The 25,325-nt window shown below is 40.6% G+C and overlaps 1 protein-coding gene across 2 annotated transcripts in view; it reads right to left on the reverse strand.

Moving 5' to 3' along the window:
- The window catches only part of Tgfbr2 (transforming growth factor beta receptor 2), an 85,095-nt gene extending 61,089 nt beyond the window's left edge, over positions 1-24,006 (reverse strand). Inside the window, exons 1-2 of one of the 2 annotated variants that reach the window (XM_015489548.2) lie at positions 23,588-23,955; positions 8,307-8,381 (exon numbers count right to left, since the gene is read on the reverse strand). In XM_015489548.2, coding sequence (XP_015345034.1) covers positions 8,307-8,381; positions 23,588-23,681 — 169 coding nt within the window. In that variant the 5' untranslated portion in view covers positions 23,682-23,955. Of the gene's footprint in view, positions 1-8,306; positions 8,382-23,587 lie in introns of both variants that reach the window. The other variant, XM_015489549.2, reaches the window with a different exon arrangement.
- Positions 24,007-25,325: the final 1,319 nt, after the last annotated feature.

Below are 25,325 nucleotides of genomic sequence, written 5' to 3' on the forward strand. Positions count from 1 at the left end.
CCTCCCCCACAACCCCCACCCCCGTCCAAACAATTCCACTAACATTGGTGACTTAAGTCCTTTTGTGCTGCTATAACAGAATACCGGAGACTGGGTAATTTATAAAGAACAGAACTCTGTTTTTCACAGTTCTATAGGCTGTCAAGTTCAATATCCAGCCACTAGTAGGTCTGATATCTGTTGAGAGACCTGTTCCCACCTTCCAAGATGATAGCATGTTGCTATGTGTCCTGAAGGGGACTAAGGCCTCATATGACAAAAGGCAGAAGGGCAAACAGGCCTAAGCTAGTTAACTCCAGTCCCATAAAATGGGAGGAATCCATTATTATGTCATCAAAGACCCCACTTCTTAAAATTCCCACAATATAGATCAAGTTTCTATGTGAATTTGGGAGGGGACACCTTCAGATGACAGCAGTTGGTTAGGAAAAGCATTTACACAGGAAGTTGTCAGAGGCTGTGAAGAGTCAAGATAGAGGCCAGTTGTGATTTTAGCATGGAAAATGAGAACCACATGCAAAATCTCCAAGGTGTATTGTCCTGACACATTGCTGGAGCACAAAGTTGGCTCCTCCCATCTATGGGAAGTGGCCATGGGTTGCTACTGAATTAGCATTTACTTCTAGAGATAAGGAGGGAGTAACCAACCTAAATTTTTAAATGCCTTGAAGTGCCTTTGGGCGGGAGGCCAAGTTCCAGGGCTTTCTACTTCTGAAGATTGACTTTTCGAGTGAGCCATGATATGCACCTAACTTTGGCATCCCTACTCAAATAATCTTATTCAAGAAACCTACTTCCTTCTGGAGAGCTGAAATGGGGAGCATGCTGCATGACTGCAGGTAACTGAGACAGTCTATTTCGACTTTGTTTCCCAGTATCTCATCTTGGTCTAATCTTATCAACACACCAGTGAGGTTGCAGGCTGATTGGGGTTCCTGGGTAGTACAGTGTAAAAATATGTGTCTGTAAAGGTGACTCATACAATCAAAGATGAGAAGCCCTAGGGGAGTGGGAGGGAGAGAGGGAAGAGATGTCAAGCCCACTGGTTCTACAACTTGATGCTGCCTCCAAGTACAATCTTCTGGCCCCAGAGATGTGTTTTGGTTATCCTCTGCCTTGATTCCAATCTCTGCTCAAACATAGCCTTATCAAAGAGGCCTTTCTTGAAAACCCTTTCTAAAATTACAAACACGTACCTACCCTCACTCTCTCTGCTCTTCATCCTGTACCTATCCTCTGACAAATTAGTCAAATCCTGTCTGTTCACTGTTGTACTCCATGGATCTCAAACACTGGTCACCATGAAGTACACTGGCTGCTACTCAAAAAGCACTTATTGATAGCTCTCTCTCTTGAGTCCTCTGAAACCAAGTTTTGTAGCACTTTCTTAAGTCCCTGGAAAAAGCTGCTTTTTTTTTTTTTGATAAATTCCTTTTATTTATAAAAATGTGTATCTGCAGTTACTGGTCAAGGAATAAGGAAAATAGGAAAAAAAAAAAGACATGTGCAATCCAATTCTGAGGGTATAAATCATTTTAAAAAGATAAGTCGTTCAAGGTTTACATTAGTCAAAATTAGTTGTAAAAGGAAACAAGTTTAGAAGTCAAAGAGTTTCTTTCCTGGGAGGAGCAGGCTCATGAAAAGTGGAGGGCCCTAGCGTTGCCAACTGAAAAATGCCTCTTCCAAGTCACACTGTCCTTAAGTCAAGGGCACAATCTGGAACTGCACAATAGCTCTGAGCACACACAGCTTTTTGGATTTTTATTTAAATTAGGTTGAGTAAAATCACATCGTCAGTTCCAAGTTGCACCAGCCATTCCAAGTGCTGATAGTCACAAGTCACTAAGAAGAAGGGACGTGTTTTCATCACCATAGACAAGTTCCATAGGATGATTCTGATCAAAGGAAATCCACATGGATTTGGGATCCTCACACCAGGGAGGTCTGAAAAGGAAGAACTCAAGGGATCTAGAAGGAGATGTTTGAAAGCTGTTCCTAATAAATTCCATCCCAGCTTTTTAAGGAATGTGTCTATTATTAAATGATGGTCATCTCAAGTATCACTGCTGCGGTAAGAACAGAAAATTAGGGACAAGGACTAGACTTCTATGGTGAAAGGGTAATGAGTAGCAGTAGCAGAAGGTTCTGGAAATGAAAGAAATGGACCAAACTAGGTTTGCAACAAGTTAAAACCCGGCAAGGGCTCAAGTCAGCTGGCATAACCTCTCAAAATGCAAATCCCTGGGCCTAGGATAAAAGACTGTTTTTTAAAAAAAGTAAGGCTTGTCCGACTCCCAAGGTATCAAGTAATTCCCATTAAGCCCCATTTCAATGGCTGAAACATCATGCAGCGCTGAGGCATGCAGATTAAGTTTCCAGTCAAAGCTGACAGAAGCCTAGAGCAAGGAAATTAATATTTTAGAAAAAAACATTGGCTTCTTCCCCCCCCCCCTCAAGGTTTTTGGAGAATTTGAGTCACAGAATGCCAAAAAGGGGTGAGATTTTGGAGAACATAGCAGAGAGGTGACCAATGGTGGGGAGAATTTATTCGCAGGGGAAAATCCCAAAGCCCTGGGGAAAAGTACTTCTGCTGGCCTGTGCTGATGAAAGCTAAATCCAATTAAAAGCATTCCTCCAGGGCAAGTCGGCTCAGTGCAGACTCCTACCTGCCGCTTTAACTTCCTTTTCCCTCCTGTATCCAAGGGCAGTTTGAACTGCTCATAATCCCTACCACTCCTCCTGCATAGACCTTAAACATACTTTGCTCCCACGAGACAATACTATTTCACAGCCCTTAAATAAGATGAAAACTAGAAATATAGATGATAGAAGAGGCCTAGACTCAAGAAGGAAACAAAAGGAAGAAAAAGGTTAGGAAAGCAAGGAGTCAAATTATGACTGTTTGCAGATGATGTGATCCTGTATTTAAGAGCTCCAAAATGCTCTACCAAAAGACTCCTAGACCTAATAAACAAATTCAGCAAAGTTGAAGGTTATATAATCAACATACAAAAATCAATAGCTTTCTTATACATCAATAGTGAACCTGCTGGAACAAATCAGGAAAACAATCCCATTCATGGTTACCTCAAAACGAAAGAAAGAAACCTAGGAATTAATCTAACCAAGGAGATAAAAGACCTCTACTTTGAAAACTATACTGCATTGAAGAATATAAAAGAAGATGGAAAGACAGCCATTGTCATAAATAGGCAGAATTCATGTTGTTAAAATGGCCATGCTGGGGCTGGGGTCGTGGCTCAGTGGTAGAGCACTGGCCTAGCACGTGTGAGGCACTGGGTTCAATCCTCAACACCATATAAAAATAAATAAATAAAATAAAGGAATCGTGTCCATCTACAAATAAAAAATATTTTTTAAAGAATGGCCATGCTACAAAATGCAATATACAAATTCAATGTAATCTCCATCAAAATCATGACAGTCTTCACAGAACCAGAAAAAAAAAAGTCCTAAAATTCATTTGGAAGAATGAACGACCTGGAGTAGCCAAGACCAATCTAAGCCAAAAAGGCAATGCTGGAGGCATCATAGTAACTGACTTCAAATTCTACTACAGAGCTAGAGTAACAAAAACTGAATGGTACTAGCATAAAAACAGACACATAGACCAATGGTACAGAATACAAGACACAGACAAACCCACACAGATACAGTCATCAAAAACATACATGTGTGCATGTACCAATATGTAACAATGAATCCCATTATTATGTACAACTAGAATGCACCAATAAAAATATAAAAAAAAGAAAAAAGAAACAAAAAATGATGCCTATATATTATAATTAGAGTGTATTATTTATTAAAGCACATTTGCACAAACATTAAACTATCAAGTTTCCAGGAACAGAAACAGCCTATAATTTCAGAGCATAGGACTGGAGAGGTACAAATAATTCAAGGTGTCCCACTATGATTTTAAGTGCCAAGAAATTACCTGAATGTACCTCTTCAAGACTTGAGACAAATGAGAATTTTAAGGACACTCCACAACTAACTTGGCCATCATGGTAGCCATTGGCCACATGGGCTATTGAAGTTCAAGTTACCTGAATACAGTAATATATAAAATTCACATCCTTAGTTATGCATGCCACATTTCAAGCTATATAGGACTAATGGTTGCCACAATAGAGAGAGAAGATATTTTGTTTACTGCAGAAAACTATATTGAGCAGTGCTGCTCCCTAACATGACTACATCCTTTGTCCTGATTTTGTCATGGGAATTATAAAGTAAAAGCTCCCTAAATGCTGAGTCTCTGGGCTATTGGCAGCCTTCTCCACTCTGGCAAATTCTGAGCAGGGTTTCACGTGTTGTCCAATTACCCCCATCAATCCCAGTTTTGAGCTCATTAAAATGGCATTCGATGTAATAAAATGTGTTCCCTAGAGGGGAACCAATGGAAATGCGATGTTCTTCAGAATGCCATAGTGGAGGCAAAGTTTTGTCTTTTTTTTTTTTTTTTGGTACTGAGGATTAAACTCAGGAGCACTCGACCACTAAGCCACATCCGCAGCCCCATTTTGTATTTTATTTAGAGACAGGGTCTCACTGAGTTGTTTAGTGCCTCACTTTTACTGAGGCTGGCTTTGAACTTATGATCCTCCTGCCTCAGCCTCCAGAGCCACTGGGATTACAGGCTTGTGGCACCGTGCCCAGCTTTCATGTATAGCTTTGTGATACTTGACAAGGGGACCTGTCAGGAATATATCTGAGTGAGTCCAGGACAAAGAACGTGCTCTCTGCAATTGATGTCTTTGTTTCCTTGGTTTGTCTTGTCCAGGGCATCTGCAGGAAGACTGAATGGAAACTAAGGATACTTTGAGAGAGACTGAAAGCTCTGGGAGTTCTCAGACCTCGCACCTACATCTGTTCAGGTTCAATGAAGGAAGCATTGCTTTAGAATCATCATGAAGTGCTGCTGGTGATGGAACACTCAGGAGCTAACCAGATGAACAGGGAGGCACTGACAGGCTCCTCTGCCTTCTGCTAATTACTGAGACATTGGGGAAAAGAAAAAAGGGATTTCCTACCTTTACACTGCAAACTCTTCACCTTACAATGTTTTGTGTCATCATTTCCCTAATTACAATTTACCAGTGACTCAGATTTCAACTAAACTATATATGGCCTGGCATGTAAGGTGCTCATAACCTGAGTACTTCCTGCAGAACAATCCTTTGTATCAAAGCCTTTTGACCTATTAACTCCTTCTATCTTCCCCACTCCTACCACTAGATTCCCCAGATGGACCAGAAGGTCAAGAAAATCATCATCCCCCAGGTGGCCTGCCAAGACCCTGAAAGGAGTTCATTGCCTTTGCCATAAGGCTTACATGATAGGGGTGGGACTCTGAGAATGTTCTCTGCAAGGATGTCTGACCCTGTCCAAGATGGGTGGTCCAAAGCAGTTCACATACTGACGGCCTGTGCTGGGCATGGCTGATGGACCTGGAGGATGGCCTCTGCACAGATGATGGGCACGAATCCCTGCCAGGCACTTGCCTGCTTCTGCTATGTCCTTGAAGCAAGAGAGAAAGAATGACCCTGGGGCTAGCAAGTGGACAGCGCAGCCCTTGAACCCAGGCTTTCAGACCCAAGATGACTGTTTCCTCCTTTCAAAAGCTGTCCTACCCACCCACCTCCAACCTAAACTTTTCCAGTGTTGGTTTTTAACTATCTTAATTTTAAGGTATTAGATTGGACTCTACACCATTTTGAGGGTAAGTTTCCATTGCTCAACTCTAAAATTTTGCTCATTTTTTTGTTATACTGGATTTAACATCAACAGACAGGAGTTTTGATTCAGTGAGTGGTATTTCTCCAATACAGTACATCAAGTAAGTATCTTGACCTCCTGACTAAAATTCTTCATCTGTAACGAATCTGGGTTAGATCAGATCAGTGATTTGCAACCTGGTTTCCACATCAGAATCATCTGGGGTTCTTTTATGACAATAAAGTTGCCAGGGGTCTACCCCAGGGCAATAGATTAGAATTTCTGGGGGTTTGATTCAGGCATTGGAATTGTTTTTAAACTTCTCAGATGATTCTAATGTGCAGCCAGTATTGAAAAAATAGAGTTCAGGAAAGGCCTTACTCTACAAGAGTGGAGAATGCAATAAAAAAGCCCAGTAGTTTACAGAGGGTAAGAGGTGGATGACCAACAAGTGATGCTTTTCAACTCAGCCTTCAGCTGGCTGCAAAGGACGCTGCAAGTTGTATTATGATAGAGCCTTATTAGAAACATAAGCAGGCATGGTCAAGCCCCACCCAAAGAATCTTCTCATATGACTCAAACTCTAACTACACTTTGGGGATGAAGTAGGAATCATAAAATACAATTAGCTCCAGGACAATTTACTTGTCATTGTGTAAATTCTTCCTGGAAGATCATTTTTTGGTTTAATTTTTAAGTACATATTGTACAAGTTCCCATCTCTTTCAAGGGTGGAAATCCTTTGACAATTACCCAGGAGACAATAGGCTTACGTTAGAAAGATCTGTTTGAAAGATTGGAGGGGCTGGTTTCCCAAGAAATATCTAAAGTGTTTTGACCCCACCAATCAACATAAATAGTGAGTTCAGGAGGACAATGTGGGAAAAGGTATCCACTTCCCCACCCATAATCCAGCAGAGAAATGAGAAAGGCTAATGATTCCTTAGATCAGAGGTAATAGTTGTGCAGAATTTTTCCTTCAGAAAACCACAATGCTACATAGGTACAACACAAATGTGATAAATCTGAAGTTAACATAATCCAGCAATTTAATTTGTTTTGCTACCTCTATGTCATTTTCAGCCCATTAAACATACATCCCATTACACACACACACACACACACACAAAAAAAAACCACTATCTATATTTCAGAAATGTTCAAAAATTTGAGCATTTTCTTGGTACAACAACATCTCCCCTACCAGGAATCAGTGTGAAATAACAATTATAATTTTTAAGTATTACATGAAAGAGATATTCCACATAAGACACGGATTCCAATACCTAAGAAAGTAACATTGAAATCTATTACAATTTGAGAAAACTTTGCCACGTATAGTGTATGGGTGCGAATCAAGTCCTTGTTTAAGGAAGCCATCCTTGGGGGAAAATCTCCACCAAAGAGGAAGGATCACAATGATACTCAGTCCCTACAAACCCCACTGCAAAGATCATCCTGATGAACACTTGGAGGAAAAGAGGTGAAAGAAGCCCATGCCATAGAGTGGGAGCTAATTATTCAACACGCTAACCAAAATTACATAAAACAACATCATGACTCAACTTCTCTTTTATGCCCTTGGAGAAATAACATTTATAGAGAGCAAGATGTAGGCAAGCAGCAGTTAGAAGTGGCTTGCTATGCCTGCTAGTGCAGGCTCTGCCCATCAAGGACATTCTTTCTACCACGTCCCTAGGAACCGTCCTAGTGGTACAGGTTGGCTTTTGTTGTTCCTTAAGATATGTTCTCTTTTATAGAAAAACAATTTGATGAATTATCAGATGCTTATGTTACTTGTGTTCTGCCACTAAAACAATTTTGTTCTTCTCTATATCTTTATTCAGACATTCATGTTTGAAAAAGTTCTAGGAAAGGAAGCCACAGTTAATATTGGATCTGTGTCCACATGGGGAAGCGCCCTTCCTACGTAAAGATGCCCATATTCCTGATTATGCCAAGCACCTTGAATCCCTGGGGAAGGGCCAAACCACAGTCCTGTAGCAGCTAGCACAGCCTTTTTATAGATGACAACATTTGCCCACTGACAATGTGATAGAACCCTTAAGAAGGCAGACCTCATGGTGTTTCAAAGAGAAGCTGTTCCCCACAAGAAAAGAGAAAAAGAAAAATGACTCATTACACAGTTTGAACTCCAGAAAGACCATGGACAAAACCCTCAAAGCAGTGGGACTTGGAAAAAGGAGACTCTCCAGTCCTAAATATGGCTTCTAATTTTCAAAACAAGAACGAGGCATTGGATCAAAAATAGGAAAACAATGGCATTCAGTCACTGAGCCATATCCTCAGCCCCATTTCATATTTTATTTAGAGACAGGGTCTCACTGAGTAGCTTAGCACCTCACCACTGCTGAGGCTGGCTTTGAACTCGTGATCCTCTTGCCTCAGTCTCCTGAGCTGCTGTGATTACAGGTATGCACCATGACACCCCGCTAAGACCTCAGATTTTTATTTTAGACTTAATGCTTACACTTTAAGCAATGAGGGAGCACAATGACTAAAAATGATAAAATAAGGGAAAGAAATTCAAGATACGTTACAATGTTTCAGTGGATGAGGGGTCCCACCACAGCTTAGACAGATGGTTTCATGTTTCTGGGCCTCCAATTCCACATCTGCAAAATGGGATAATTATCCCCAGTTCAGAAGGTTGTTTCCAAGATTAAATACGACATGCAAGTGGAACTGTTTTGCAAACAATAAAATGCTCTATGCATGAAAGGAATTATGAAAAGATTATTATAACCAGACACCACTAATACGTTTTCTTCAAACTTATCAGGCTATACTTTTCCCACTCACTGGTACTCATTTTCCATAAGCCTCAATGACAGTCCAGTTATTCAAATTACTTCTCTTTTTGGTTTTCCTGGCACTATTTTTTTTTAATCTGTTTGGACAAGTAGACAAATATTTATCTTCATGATTTTTTGCTTTAATATATATTTAAAAGCTATTTTAACCAAGAAAGACATGTTGTGTGGTCCCAGGATAGATGTACCAAAGAAGGCTGAGGGCAAAACGGTTCACTTAAGTTAAGACCAACTGCATCCCTGGTCACCTCTGATAATTTCCCCTCCAGGAAAATTGGGGTTTCAGGGGCTGCTTTCAACCAAAACAGTCACCACCTGATCACTCTTGATTCTTTCGTTTTTTTATAACTTCAAGATGCTTCAGTTTAAAAAGCAGGAAAACCAAGTTGGCCTACATGGTCTTGTCGAGTAGCAAGGAAGAGAATTTAAGAGAGGTGACGCCGGATCAATCAAACTTTCCCAAGCTTTTCAGGACTCATTCCAGAGACGCTCTTGAAGATAAATTCTATCAAAGTACTGATCATAATCAAAACAGCACATTGTATCAGAGGTCAAGTATTGTTTTTTCACTTCCTTTCCCAGAACTTCTTAAAGATGAATGTCTAAAGAAAGATACAGGGGAGAACAAAATGGTTTGGATTGGCAGAACACAACTTAGGCATGTAATACCTAGTCAAGTTGTTTTTATATAAAAGGAGTTATAACTTAGGAGTGGTAGGGCCAACGGGTTTGGCTCAGGAGGGGTTAAAGTGAATTGTAACAGCTATTCAAGAAGTTAACACTGAACTAGTAAGAAACTGTATTCTCTCAATGTCCCCCAAGGTACCCCAGGCATCTCATTAATATACTGATAGCAGGCAACACTCTTGAGTTTGCAAACATGCTTTGTAAAGTGCTGAATTAACATAAGTGATTACACTGTTGCCCCAAACATCTTTACCAACATCATCATTAAAATCTTGAGAGATAAATGTTTTCAGCAGTTTTGAGAACTAAGCAGTGGCATGTCCTATTGGAAGAATTTTGTTTTAACCATTCCCATAGATTATGAGGACCTAAGAATACTCCAACTCTTAATTCATCTCCTTTTCCCCTTTGATCAAACAGGTTGGGCACGGCCAGTTGAGGCATCATTATGCAGTCAGTGGTAGCTCTAGAATTCTCATAGAGGAGGGGCTCCACAGGTGGTGGTCTGGCTGGAAGGGAAGTGGGAGACCTATCTGGAAAGCTGTGTTTGCACAGGAAACAAGGGATTCCTGGTGCCTAGACTGAGTTCACTCAGGATGGCTTTGCAGGTAGAGAATGGAGACTGAAGGCCTTCAAGACCCTCCTTGGAGACTCACCCCATTAAGCCTCCATTTAAGGAAGGCTTTATGGTTAAGGGTCCTTAGCATGTATTATTTTAACAGGGCTTTCCAAACACTGCAACCATGGGTCACCTTTGCAACAGGGGATACCTGCCCTCAGACAGATATAAAAATGTCACCAGGCCCTCTCCTCAGCCTCAAGACTCCTTCAGCCACCCCTCCTCCCCAATCCCAATGACAGGAGATGACCTGCTTCATAAGAAGAAAAGGGAGGAGTAGCAAATAATTGCCCTGAGTCAGATGGTATGATTTTCTTTATGACTTTTTCCTGGCCTCTATAGTCATAATGTGTTGAGCTCTCTACAAACAGTTTACACCAGGAAAATAAATGAATCAAAGGCAGCCTGAGATGTGTGGAACAACAAGAGCTCTGAACACCCACACACTGCAGCACCCCCAAATTCACTGAAACTCAAGACTGCAGACAGAGCAAACTTTCATTGCTAAGAGCAATTTACATGAAGCACATGATTCACGACTCCCCACTGTCTATGGTTCTGTCAGTGCTGTGTGTGGCTATAAGCAACAAAGCCACTGGCGTCCCCGCTTGTAGGGAGGAGGTAAGCAGTCTAAAAAAAAGGAAAAGTTCCACCCCCCAGTGTTGGATCCACAAGCAGCTCTCCTTGCCTTTAAAAGCAATGAATTCCAAACAGTAATGAACACAATATATAAACAAATGCATTTACCGAGTATGTGCACTAGGGCAGAATCTGAAGAAGTCTCCCCCTCTGAGAGTTTTTATTCTAACAAGGGAATCCACACATACACACATGCATGTGCACGTGTGTGTGTGCATGTATGTGTGCATACACACACACAACCACTGGCAGTTTGGTGAACTGGCCATATGAGTGAGACTGTGAGAGAGGCTGTGAGGAGGAAAAAGAAGGAGATTGAAGTGAGATACTAAAGGGAGACCCAATGGGAGTAACATTCAGGCCAAGCATGATTTCAAAGAGTGAAGCTATTGCAGGGCACATGAAGACTGAGAAAATTTGGAGGAATAGTAACAATGGAAGGAATGAAAAAGTGGAAGGGATAGTCATAGCTAGGAAATTGGAAATAAAAAATGATGCATGAAAAAACTTTGTTCAAGAGGAACCAAGGAGTGGGAAATGCAAAGGGGAGAGTGGGAGAGACTTGGCCTTATCCATACATGCAATCATCAAATTGTGTCCCATCTGTGTGCAAGGCACTGTTTCAGGAGCAGGGACACCGAGGCAGCCTCTGACCTCAATGAGGAAGGTCAACTATGCAAATATCCTAGGATTCATGGAAAGGATTCCTGGAAGGCTCTCTAGCAGGGACCACCTATTCAGAAGGATGTTTGGTGACAATATATGTGTATTGATGAAGAAAAGGACAAAGGGTGCCGTGGGCAGAAACCAATTAAAAGATTCTTACAGATGACACAAAATAAGAGTTTAGGTTTGCATTGTGGAAGCACAGTTCAAGAGAAAAATGAAACCAAATGGTTATGTAGTTCATGTAACTAGGTTTCTGTTGTGAGTAAACATCTGATTAAGAGATTCTTGGTATTAAGACTTAAAAATTACTCTGCTAATCTGATAAATAACTTTAGATGCAATCAGAAGCAACATAAGATATGGATTGCAACAGAAAGTTTTTCTGGTTTTATTCTTTCTTTTTTTCCTTCTTCCCTTCTTCCTCCTGCTCCCCACTCCTCCTTCTTCTCCCAAGTATAGTTCAAAAGTCAAAGGTTAAAAGAAAGTCAGAAATAAAATTATTTGGAAAAATCTGAAATTATGAGATATGGTTATTGCAGCCACCATGTTAAAGTCATTAGAACGGACAAAGACTCATAATTTTAGAAGGCAAATGTCATCAAAGCACAAAAACTGTCTTCTGCTGAGTAAAATACAGAAGCCAATCAATGAAAAAGCCTGCACTGGCACTCTCAGATTTGTTCAAGAAAAATGTGGACAGAGTCAAGAAAATTGTAGTGAGTCTTTACTGAACTTTAGCCAAGTAAGTTTCTCAAAACAAAAGAGGAGGTTTAAAAGGGATTGAAGAGGAGAAGAAATTTTTGAAAAACTTGTCATTAGTTCACTAAATTATTGAGTACATGCCTTGTTTGGAGCAGTGCGACATATTTCAAGAAATGCCACAGAAGAGTAGCTTCAGAATGAATTAAGGCTCATATGTGTCAAAGCAGTCTGTGATCAAAAATCTAATGTGGTAAAAATGGGGATTAATGTTGCGACTCACACAGAGAAACAGATCCTTCAGTTCTATAGTTCATGATCAAGATATGGACATTCAAAGGATGAAAGACCCATGAAAGATGCTTGGGGAAAACAAACTGGTCAAAATCCAACAGGGTTAATTCACATGCCACCTGTGCACACTCTCTGGTCTGCTAACCTGTGTGTATTGGTTACATATAATTAAACAGGCCTTGAAACTTAGGAAGAGTCCAAAGAGTCTCATAAAACCAAGTTGCAATAACTCTCCCTGGAATCCTCATTTTTTTTGGGGGGGGGGGCGTGTACAAGGGATTGAACTCAGGGAGGACTTAACCACTGAGCTACATCCCCAGCCCTTTTTATATTTTTACTTAGAGACAGGGTCTCGCTGAGTTGCTTAGGGTCTCACCAAATAGCTGAGGCTGGCTTTGAACTCGAAATTCTCCTGCCTCAGTCTCCCAAGCCTGAGATGGAATATTCCTCTTCTTTCCTGCTGGGCAGAATCCTGATGGGATCCACTAAAATCATTACAGAAAAGTTGACTCCTCCTGGGAAGAGGTTTTTTTAATTGTATGAGAATAGAGATTCTTACACATGAACGGCATCACCTGGGGACCTTATAAGATGCTGATTCTGATGCTGAAGGTCTGGGGAAGAGCCTGAGAATTTTCATTTCTGTTAATTCTCAGTGATGCTGATGCTGCTGGATCCTTAGAAACTGCAAGTTATTGGGACACCTTCGGGTGGTGTTATCAGGAGGAGACAGAAACCCATCATCTTCAGGGTCAGCAAACTTTAGCTCAAGATGTGAGTCCCAATGTCAGTTACAGCTCATGCAATGTGAATGTTCAGAGATGAGGTAGGCCGCTGAAAGATTGAGAAAGTAGAACAAACAAGTCCACAGCTGGAGGTGATGGAAAACTGGAGCCCAGCAAAGGAAAAGATTTGCTCATCAGAAGAAATAAGCAGGTGATGAGAGAAGCAATAGAAATTATTACAAAAGAAATCTATTCTAGTAACAAAAATTATAAGAGTCAGAATGTCCAGGATGAGTTAATATTGTTAGCAACTAGTTTATAACAATATAACTTAAGGGATTCTAAAATATTAAATACTACATATGTATGGATTGGATTGTTTTTCCTTTCTACTTATTTGAAGGGAAAATTATATCAGATGTTTCCTCCTCAGCCCAATATTACATATTTTAGAGAATAAAATATCAACATGATATGTAGCAATAAGATAGTTACTCAAAACACTGCCCAGCACAGTGGCTCATGCCTATAATCTCAACTTCTCAGAAGGCTGAGGCAGGAGGATCACAGTTGAAAGCCAGGCTGAGCAACTTAGCGAGTCCCTAAGCAACTTAGCGAGTCCCTAAGCAACTTAGCAAGACCCTGACTCAAAATAAAAAATAAAAAGGGCTGAGGATGTAGCTCAGTGTCAAGTGCCCTGGGGTTCAATACTCAGTACCAAAAAAAAAGAAAAAAAGATTCCTATTCTGTGCTAACAAGTATCTGCAAACTATACAGAAACGCAATTATGGTCCTCAACAGCTCCTCCCTTGCCTAAAAACAACAGTCTGAAAACTGCCAATCTGTAGCAAATTCTGTCTCTTCTAAGAATATTTTAAGAAAAGTGTTGGAGAAATCTTTGAAAGGCAACAAAGCGCTAATTTTATCCAGACAACTTTTTCTTCTTTCCCTCAAAACATAGAATCTCTTGGGGGTTTTACTTCTTTTCCTAAGCATGGCAAACCATTGTATGATTTTCTACCTTAAGAAAAAACCTTTGCAGACATTTTTACAGATTTAGAGGAAAAGAGGAATGAAAACACCATAATTAACAAGAGAAATGGTATTACCACCCAAACCAAGCCAGCCTTTCCTTTAGCCAAAAGGAGTGAATTCTACACCGAAGTAAACATGCTATTTAGTCAGGATGTACACTAACACACCTGCAGGAGGAAAATTTCAAAATAACTATGGTTTCTTTTTCTTTTTCTTAATAGTAGCCATCTTTAACAAAACTCCAAGTCAATGTTTGGTGGTATTTGTCAGTTTGGACCTGCTCTGTCTTTTCATAGTTTTCTATTTTGATTAGTTAAGAATTATATAAATGTTTGCTAGGTCAACTTCAATGATTTCTCTAACAACATGAAGAATTAAATATTTTGGAACAGAAAAAAAAGGAGAAATTTCCTTTAGTCCAGTTCTTTTTTTTTTAAATTTATGCATTTACTTTAATTAGGTATATATGATAGCAGAATGCACTTTGATTCATTGTACACAACTGCAGCACAACTTTACATTTTTTTATTGACTTAAAAAATAAATGACAGTGGAATGCATTACAATTCTTATTACACATATACAGCGCAATTTTTCATCTCTGTTTGTATATAAAGTATGTTGACACCAACTCGTGTCTTCATACATGTACTACAACTTTACATTTCCATGGCTGTGCACAATTTAGTGTCGCACCATATGTGTAGTCATACATGTACCTAGAGTAATGATGTCTGTCTCATTCCACCACTTTTACTGCTCCCATGTCCCCTCTCTACCCTCCTCATCTTGTCCAATTCTTGTCACTGCACATAGAAGGAAAGTAAGACCCCATGAGACCAAACTGCCACCTGTTCATTGGGGCACCTTGATTCCTAGTGCACTGTGCTTGGGTCACTTTTTGTCTCCTAGGTGGAGTTTTTGTGATCGTAAACTAAGGGTCAGCTCTGGGTCACCTTCCATTCAAGATCAAGTTTTTGTGATAATTACATATCTGCAACTTCTTTTCAACTTGGCCCTGGACTCCAAAGTAGGAAAATGATGATGGGTTTAGCTAAACCTGCAGCAAAGTAAAGTTCTGGTTTGGTGATATAACAACGCAGACTTCAGTCTCTATTTGCAACTGGGGAAAGGAGAGGGGGCATTTTAAAATTTATTTTCTAAGACAACAGAGAACCCTAGCATTAGTCACAGATTTGGGTCTTGAGGAAGCTGAAGTTTGTAAATTTCAGGGGGCACGGTTTAAGAATAACACAAATTAATCATAGAAATGTGGGTTTTAAAGTAAATATTATTTAGAATTAAATGGCATCACACAAATTATAAATTTTAAAAATCCTCAAATACAAAATATAATAGGAAACAGATATTTTTAATCAATCAGCTACTGGACACACCTCTGAAATATCTTTTCTACATTTATTTTTTTTTATTTGCATTCTTTTTGTTCACTTCTCCAACTGAATTTGCAATATTCTCTACTGAAAGAACAGAAAAATAATTCAGTCTTTTCTCTAGAACTGTTGATCAAAATGTGTAATTTATTCTTGAAAAAAATTTTTTTTTAATTTTTTTAATACTTATTTTTCAGTTTTCGGCGGACACAACATCTTTGTTGGTATGTGGTGCTGAGGATCGAACCTGGGCCGCACGCATGCCAGGCGAGCGCGCTACCGCTTGAGCCACATCCCCAGCCCAATTCTTGAAAAATTTGAACAAGTTTCTTTCTGCTTCATAACTCATCATCGTTTATGTCATGTACATTTTTTGGATTGCCTCCAAATTTGGGGAAACTTCCACCAGTTTTTTTATATATAAACTGTAGGGTTTAGGGCATTTCAAGTTTTCGTAGCTGTTGACTAACTTGATGACAACTTGCTAACCATACTGCCAGGGCCTCTCCCAAGGTCAGGAGATGGGCTTACACCAGCGAGGAGCCTTGAAAGTTAGGTTCCACACATTTCATAGTAGGTCCACCTGGGCCCACCATATATATCCCCAACATATTTGATGCATCCTTAAATTCACCCAATCCTTCCAAATAAAATGCCTGTTTTATTCAGAATACCTAAACTCCATGATAGCTTAACTATTCCTTGATTCAGCAAAGAATCATCACTAAATATGTATTTTTTCATGGTCCCCTTGAAGTCAAAGTCAGTCCTGATGTTTGACTACCTGGTATATGAACTAAACATTAATTTTATTTCACTCAGGAAATTTAATATAATAACACATAAAAAGTGTAAAGCATTAGACAAATTTTGGACATTGTCATTATTTCTCTTAACTTCTGGAACCTTCCAACAGGCTGCATTAAGGGACAAGTGGTTTGTGTCAAGTGAGGCAGCCTCATCTCAGTGTAGCACAGCAATCGAAAGTTCAGATACCCAGACTAAACTATCTTGGTTCCAACCCCAGCAAAATCATCTGCCAACTGGGTAGCTGTAGGCAAATTCCTTAATCTCTGACTTATAATGAGCATTATAAAACCTCCCTTGTAGGGTTGTTTAGAAGGTTAAATAATAGACATGAAGTGTTTAGCATGATCCAGGCAGTAAGTAGCAAGATCTGAATAAGTGATAGCTCCTGCCATTTCTGGGAAACTTGTCCATGAAAACTCTTGAGTAAAACTACACAGGGGATAATGCTGACTCTGTTTCTCTATGTAGATAATGTTTGCAGAGTTCTGGAATTATAGGCAGTAGTCTACATAGCAGCAGCAAATTTCACCCCAAAGTCAATGAATCCTTTGTGATGACTGACAACTTCAACAGATAAAGAACTGCTGTGGCCTATGCTGAAAATGTGCACCTAAACCCCATGTTCCTTCAAAGGCATTTGTGTTTGTTCAGCCAAATGTGCAGTTCTCTAAAGTGCATAGTTTTGACAGTCTTGTGCCTTTTATAGCACAGGAAGGCTTTTTAGCCCTAATATTCCTGTTTTTTTTTTTTTAAGGCTTGACAAAGCCATTGTTTGCTCAAATAAAATATTTATAACAATAGAAAAAATTCAGATAAGCTCTACCTTGTCCTAATGGTCTCAATACATAGAGGAAATGAAACTAAGACACTGGAAAACCTCAAATATGTATAAGTGAAACTGCTCAGAACAAGTCAAATGGATAGAGAGGTATGTACAGTTCCCTTCAAGAAAACACTAACTATAAAAACCTGAATTTTGCAAAGGAAACACAACACAATGGTGTATAAACTCACAGCGTTTTCATTAACAAGCATGCTCTCTACTCCAGGGAACATTTGATATAATTAATTAATAAAGCCAGTTTTTACCTAGTACTTCTGTAAAGGAATATTGCTAATGTAAATCCATCCCTAAAACTGGAAGGCCCAGGGTAAGAGTACAAACACAGGCCCAAACCATAGATCAAAATATCTAAAGTTACAAATCGAGCTAACAAATTGCTCAATGAAATAGGTTTTATCCTTTTACCTCAGCTGACAAATCTATCCTTGCAACATTTCAAAAGACCAGATTCACCTTTAGAATTCCTGCAGTACTCAAACTCCCATCTCATAAATGGGTGGTGCATGGGCTGGGGTTGTGGCTCAGTGGTAGAGCGCTCGCCTAGCATGTGCGAGGCCCTGGGTTCGATCCTCAGCACCACATAAAAATAAAATAAAGATATTGTGTCCAACCAACTAAAAAAAATAATAAATATTAAAGAAATTAATAAATAAATGGGTAGTGTGGGGTGGCCTGGACCCGAGCCTGTTAGTGTTTTGCGTTTCTCTCTCCATGAATGTATATGTTTGGACAATGTTAGTGTTTTGCGTTTCTCTCTCCATGAATGTATATGTTTGGACAATGTTGTCCAAAATATATACATTCATGGAGAGAGAAACGCAAAACACTAACAGTCTCTTTCTCTCTTTCCCTCTCCCTCCCTTCCTTTTTCCCTCTCTATCTCACACACACACACACACACACACACACACACACACACACAACCTGCCCCTTGGCCACTCCCTTAGGCAAAAGATATACAACAAATGGCCTTGAAGACCTTCAGGAAAATGGACTCAAAGGGTCCTAGTAGATGCAAGCTTAGGAAAGGGAATTTCCAGGGTTTCCAGAGCCCAAAATAAGGTCTAAAATAGGAAGAATGTATAATTAGGAGACCCAGGAGTGTGTCCATGCCATGGCCTAGGTCTGAGCAGTGAATATGAGCAGATGCCCACTGAAACCCAGGAGAGATGCTTCTTTTGCCTGTATCCTAGGCCTATATTTTAGTTGTAGAGCTGAAAATACTTGGAGAAAATTCCAAGTTGAGAACATCCAAGGGGACATTTGTTCCACACTGGATGCCAAGGCCTAAAACGCTGATCACGATCAGTGAAAGGCAGAAGCAACTCTGATGGAATAGCTGAGAAGAAGACTCAATCTACAAGGCTTCAAATTAGCTGGACCTCGGAAGTCAAAATATTCTTCATTATGTTCGATCAAAATCTGCACTTCTTGCCCTGGCCAGCAGTTGTTTGAGCTCTGTGAACAAAGGATGGTCCCACATGCTCAAGGTTTACAATATATATCTTATGAAAGTGGTGTCTGTCAACTGCTGTAATGGTCAAGGCCTAGGTCATCCACAGTGGCTCTGGCCCATGTGAAGCAATTATCAGACTAAGCCAGTAGGAAGAGGGAGATGACGCAAGCACAGCAAATCCATTAATATCATCTGATGATATTAGATAGCAAGTTTTTCCTCTTTCCTCAGACACTGCACCTCTGTATCCCTCCTTTACCCCTCCCAATACACCACACACACACACACACACACACACACACACAGTGAAAAGAACCTAAATAGGACAGGCTTAGAATGAACACTCACACACAAATACACACACCACAGGTAAACTTGAGCAGGCTCCATCTTTCCATTTAAGAAATAAAGATAATGAAACATCTTTTGTTTCTTCATGGGAATCACATTAAGTAAGGACAAGTGGGTGGTTCAGGGTAACTTCTCGAAGGTTAGTTCTTCCAGGCTCTCTTCTCCCTACCTCCTCCCTGAACTGAGTCCATTTGCCCACACAGCATTCCAAACCCTCTGACATGTTGTGCAAAGAAGCATGATAACCATTATCTTGCTTCCTTTAGAAGCAACACGTACCTGGAGATCAAGATATTGCAAGGAAAGGAGAGAGTACAAAATACATGGTGAGCATGTTTGCTGCTAATACCTATCTGCCAAGACATTTGCACTGAAAATCATAATTTAAATCTGCTGAAGTTGTACATATGGACCTGGAGGGCAGAAGCTAACAAGGTGGTAGAGTTATGTTTTTATGAGGAACTTGGCTAAATAATACCAAGCTGCAGCCAGGAAGTATATTTCCCTGCACCCTATTTTAAAAGTATCTTAGTGGTTTGCATCTGACCTAAGTAATATTCAAGATGTTCAGTGGCTACGACAGGACCACATTTCTCTTAGACCAACTCTGCTTCACTGCTTATGAACCAAAACAACACATGATGAAAAAAGAAACTTAAAAACTAAATTTGAGATTCAGCCTACATTTTTAGCAAAAGTCTCCTTTATGACAATCTTCTAGATAAAAAAAATCAGTATTATTTGGTTGATGAAAGTCAGTATTATTTGGTTGATGAAAACTTTAAAAATTTTTTTTGCAATGGCTTTGAATGCCATACACTAATTTAAAATTTAGAATCTGAAGGGTTAGATGGAAATTTCTAGTAGCTTTTCATCATGTTTGTTAGAAGCTGAAATATCTTTTCCCATATTATATCAGAATACAAGGTCCAATTACTTAGTATAAAAACAGCCAAACTGCTGTTCTAATTGATCAGAGTTAAAACTATTCTTATTGAAAGATTTTGCGGTAGACCAAATAGCCAATAAACAGTAACTGGTTGGTTTGGTAAATGCACGACCCAAATTGCATGACATCCTGCAGGATGCACTTTCCAGATGCTACATGATGTGCCAGCTCTGGGGGAGACCCTGAGACAGTGAGACCCACTCCTTGCTGAAAGGTCTAATGGAAAGGGCGTTCCATAAAGATATAATTTCACTTGCTACTGTTTTCAGCTGAAAGAGAGAGAGTGTGTACACAGGAAGGGGCACTTAGCTCAACCTGGGGCATTCAAAGCAGGTTTCCTTAAAAGACAACACAAGTTGAGTCTTGACAACTGAGAGAAAATTAGCCAGGTAGCAGGCGTTCCAGAAAGAGTAACAGCTTGATAAAGACACAGCAGCCTAAACTGCATTGGAAAAATGTAGTCCTTGGTGGGATGTGGAGACACAGATACAACAGGGAACCCAGGTCTCTGAGGTCTTCATTCAGCCTGATGAAGGAGTTAATAATAAGCAAATCAGGTATTTATTGGGCACCTACTAGGTTGCACACTATGTTAAGCACTTGAAAACTTTATTTTATTTAATCCTCACCTTTATATCCCCATTTTACAGATATGAGAGCTAGAAATTACAGAGACTGAGACAGGCTACACAGTCAATGAATGGGAGGTGGCTTTGGAATTCAAGATGGCTTGATATCATGGCTTGTACCCTACAGTATTCTACCTCCAGACTATCCCCAAAGAAAAGACTAAGTGGACACATTGGGTTCACTATACTGGCTACAGAACAGAGATCATGGGTGCCCCAATTGTTTATCTATAGAGACTAAAAAAAGGGGAAAAAAAGAGTGAGAATAAATCAATTCAAAAATACAGTCAGAGGTACTGAAAAGGAAATAATCCACATAAACATTAGCTTAGCACATTTAACAACAACAAGAACAAAAATGGGCTTTTGAAAACAAGACCAAGAAAATATAAGGACAGTTTACATCAATGTTTCCATGTACACAGGGTTAAAATATATACCCCTTTCTTTGCTTGGAACACACTGCCATCAACTCAGTGAGGACAAAGACCAGGCTTGTCTTATACATTCAGGATGGAGTCTCCAGATCTGAGCTCCCTACCTGGCAGAAGGAAATACTCAATAAGTATTGTTGAGAAGGAAGAATAAGAAATAGCCACTTTTTACAATGTCACTGATGTCATTATTGATTAGAAAAATAGAGTTAAAAACTAAACCTAAACAAAAATGTAAAAAGTCATGTTGATGAATGAAAAGTCATCAACAAAACATGTAACAGGTTGAATATACAGATAATGGTAAGGAATGGTCACCATGAAAGGCTAAGTCAAAAGAGAAGGTAATGGCCAGGTGTAGTGGCACAAGGCTGTAAAACCAGTGACTCAGGAGGCTGAGGTGGGAAGATCACAAGTTCAAGGCCAGCCTAGGCAGCTTAGGGAGACCTTGTCTCAAAATAATTATTAAAAAATAAAGGATCAGAGATATAGCTCTGGGGTAAAGCACCCCTGGGTTAAGAGAGAGAGAGAGAGAGAGAGAGAGAGAGAGAGAGAGAGAGAAGATAATGAATTCAAAATGTGGTTAGTATTTTGTATAACTTGATAAAAATAAAATGTTATTAAAGGAAGTGGCCTAGAGGTGAATATGAGCTTTCTGGGGGTGAATGGGGCAAGTGGACCAAAGATCACATTCTAGGGCTAATGATCTTTAGTCTCTGACACTGAAAAATATAAGTATACTGTTAAGGCTGGTTTTAGGAACTAGGAACATCAACCTTCTATGACATTGTTTAGTCCCCAACAAGAACTTTTCTTAGGTGTCTGAAAAGTAGAAGTCTCATTTTTCAGATCTTCAGTTTTTGAACAATTTTTTTTCCCAAAATAGTCCTTTCTTATTTTTGAGCATGTAGGAAGAATGAATGTACTAAGTCAAAAATTTAAAAACAAATTTTTTTTGAAAGTTTAAAAACACATTTTTTAGATTTTTTTCTTAAAATGAAATTCTTTGCCCACATGTGAAGCTACTATATTTAAAAAATGATTGAGTAGGAGGTAGTAAGTAATCTCATCCCCTTATATCTTATCTTGCAATAAGGTATTGCAAAAGAATGTTTTCACACTTTGCCAATTATGTTAGAAAGACCCGAAGCTATCTATTTACATAAAAAATTAAAATGTAAGTGTGATTACATTTCTCATCAGTATTGTAGCTATCTTCAAACTTTAATCAACTTTGAAAATTTAATTCCAATGGAATGAAGACAAATTCACAATGATTCTTTAGTTCAAATATTTTGAAACTTTAATGTCATAAAAATATGAAAGCTGTTGGCTTAATAAAACTTGAAAGCCAAGTAAAAACCACTAGGCTTTTAAAAAGCAGATTGTTTAAAAGTGCGTGTATAGATAAAATGAAACCAACTCATGGACTATTGAGTCTGGAATTTTCAAATCATAAATTTTATCCATGTAAATAAAACTTCACTAACAAAATCAGGGCCTGCTAATTTCTTTCTTTCCTGATCCGAAACTTAAGTTTAATGTGCACAGAAAATTAAGGGTGCCATGTTTATATTTATTAACATAATGTAACTGTTTTTGAGAGTCTGGAGTAAAATCAGAGGCAGCTACACCTTCTGTTACTGCAATGTAGGAAAACAGTTAAGAAAGAAACACAGATTTTATTGAACTACAGAACTCAAATTTGTGTTAGGATTTGTTCTTTCTTGCAATAGTGGAGAACAGAACCCTCTGCATTTCACCCAAAATCTACACAGGACATCTCCACGTTGCAAGAGGGGGAGAGGGTGTAAAATGTTACAAGGTGAAAGGTATGTAAAATCATCCAAATCTCCACCATGCCATTTTACAGATGAGGAAACTGAGACTTAGAAAGGGGAATACTTTGCCAGACCTCAGCTGCACATACCGAGATATAGGAATCACAGCAGCAAAATATCTACTTCGACGTTTCATAGGTTCTGCAATTCGCATAACAAGTCTTAAAGAACTTAATTCGTGCATTTTCCTTATAAACATCTCTTGGATTTTAACCATTGTCCTTCCCTCAAATAATAGCTGCAGAAAACCTTCAACTCTCTGAAGGCAGGGCTCTCTTGCTCCAGACGACCATCTCTCCAGAGCCTAGAACTTATTTTCTACCTTACTATCTCCACTGCCCCGTTATCCACCCAGGCAACCCCAGACAAATTAACAAATTGGAAATCTCTTTTCTTGAATCTTGTATTGAATAATTCAGGGCCAAGAAACCGGCCTGGGGTGGATAGCGTGGCCATTTCCAGGAGCTAAGGACTGATTAAGTGGCCATTTGAAGGAGTGTCTCCGGAAGAGCTGGGTGTGCACGCAGCATCGCCTTCGGCCACAGAGGGCCCAGGTGTGCAGCTGCTTTGGCGGCCTGAGAGGCTGCTGCCCCGGGCCGCTGCTCCCCGGCCGCCTGCAGATAACCAACTTCTCAAACTTCCCTTTCCGGGGGTGAGGGCTCGCTTCGATCGCGGCCAACAAAACGCCTTTCCTGCTCGCACAAAGGGGGCCAGACATGCCTTGCGCCCCCTTGCAATTGAACTTTTCTTCTCTTTTTCAAGTAAAACCCCCACATGCCTGCAGCCACAGGCTGCTTGGGTGCCGCCCAGACAAACTTTCCCGGTTTCGGCCGGAGTCCCGGGATCCCGGGGCCGACTGTCAAGCGCAGCGAAGGGCTGAGAAGCCCAAGAGAACCCAGGCGCCTCGCCCAGCCCAGGCTGGGGGCCACTCACCCGACTTCTGAACGTGCGGTGGGATCGTGCTGGCGATGCGCGTCCACAGGACGATGTGCAGCGGCCACAGGCCCCTGAGCAGCCCCCGACCCATGGCAGACCCGGCTGCTCGTCATAGACCGAGCCCAGAGCGCAGCGGACAGAGCCTTCCCAGACCCCTGGCTGCGCCTCCGCGCCGCGCCCTCTCTGGACCCCCGCTCCGGGCGGGCCGGACAGATGTGCCGGCCAGATGTGGTGCCCGCTCGCCAGCGAGGAGGGCGCCTGGAGGCCGGCGGAGGCCCCCGGCGGCCGAGGCGAGCTGCGCAGGAGGCCGGCTCCTGCCCCGAGCGTGTGCGCGCGCGGGGGTGTCGTCGGTCGGTGCGCGCGAGTGACTCACAACTTTACCCGGGCGCTGGGCGGGGGAAACAGGAAACTCCTCGCCAACAGCTGGGCAGGACCTCTAGCCGCCAGAGAGCCTTCTCCCTCTCCTCGGCATCCAGCCTTGGCTCTCTCCTAGCTGCCAATCATGTCCCCAAGACCGGCCCCTGCGAGGACTTTGGCAAACTTTCAGCTGCCCCTCACCGCCCTCCCACATCACCCAGGAGTTCCTCTGGTCCAAGTATTTACTCAGGAGTGACTAAGTGCATGCATTTCACAAACTACCAACATGGAAAGTGTCTGCACTTTCCATAGCACCCCACGAAGCATCTCCTCCCTCCTGGTAACCTTCTCTGGGTTGTTCTAGGTGCTTTATAGCTGCATTTTCAAACTACAAGTTGAGATTCAGGAGTGGACCCTGAAATTCAGTTAGCGAGCCCTGATTACATTTTTCTCCAATAATATAATGATAAGTGTTGCTTCGTTAAACTTAGGTTGAGTGTATATGCGCGCGCACACACACACACACACACACACACACATTCCACCACATTGTTAAAAAGAAAAATTTACTGTAGGATTAAAGTCTAGAGGTTTTTCTCAAATTTTAATGTGCATTATTGATCACGTGGGAATCTTGTTAAAATGTAGATTCTGATTCAGTGGGTGTAGGAGGTAGCCTGATATTCTGCGTTTCTAATGATTTCGTGGTACCCCAATTTTGACAGCTAATGCCCACGTTTTCATTCCAAGTAAAGAAAGAGAATTTGTAGCTTCTAAGTGAAAGGAGGTAACAATAGGAAGAAAATTTCAAATTTCCCTTCTTGCTGGGGTTTCCAGGTTTGCCCAAAACAATCCTAATTTACATCTGTTTTACAGTTCAAATACTAATAGAACCTCTTTTCTCTTAGATGGGTTCAGATCAGATAATGAATTATATGATCAACCTACTTCCAGCTCTGAAAAGATATAGATTCTGCATAGCGCTGTAGTCAGGAGATTTTCCAGCTGTTCAGGCAATGAATCTCTTTGCTTGAGAAAGATTACTTGCAGAGGCAGGTGTCAGGTTCGCTGGGAATCTAAGCAAATAGCCCTCCCCCAAACCCAATCCTGAAATCTTCCCTGTCGGTCTGAGTTCATTTGCTTCATCCTGGTACTTTAAGTCTTGTTCAGACTAGGACAAAAGCTGCCTTGAGATGTTGTATCTTTTAAGAAAATGGCACTTCCCAGCCCTCATGTTTAGGGTAAAGGAGACGCAGGATAACCAGTTGGGCTAAACATCTTGCCCACCAATAACCTAGCTAGAGCTAGGTTATTGAAGATTAGGAAGATTGAGTTTAAAATCCTGGTCCCCTCATTTCCTTCTCAACACCCCTCCCAT

This window comes from Marmota marmota, unplaced genomic scaffold (assembly GCF_001458135.2).
Source record: "Marmota marmota marmota unplaced genomic scaffold, marMar, whole genome shotgun sequence".
In the NCBI taxonomy this organism is placed as follows: domain Eukaryota; kingdom Metazoa; phylum Chordata; class Mammalia; order Rodentia; family Sciuridae; genus Marmota; species Marmota marmota.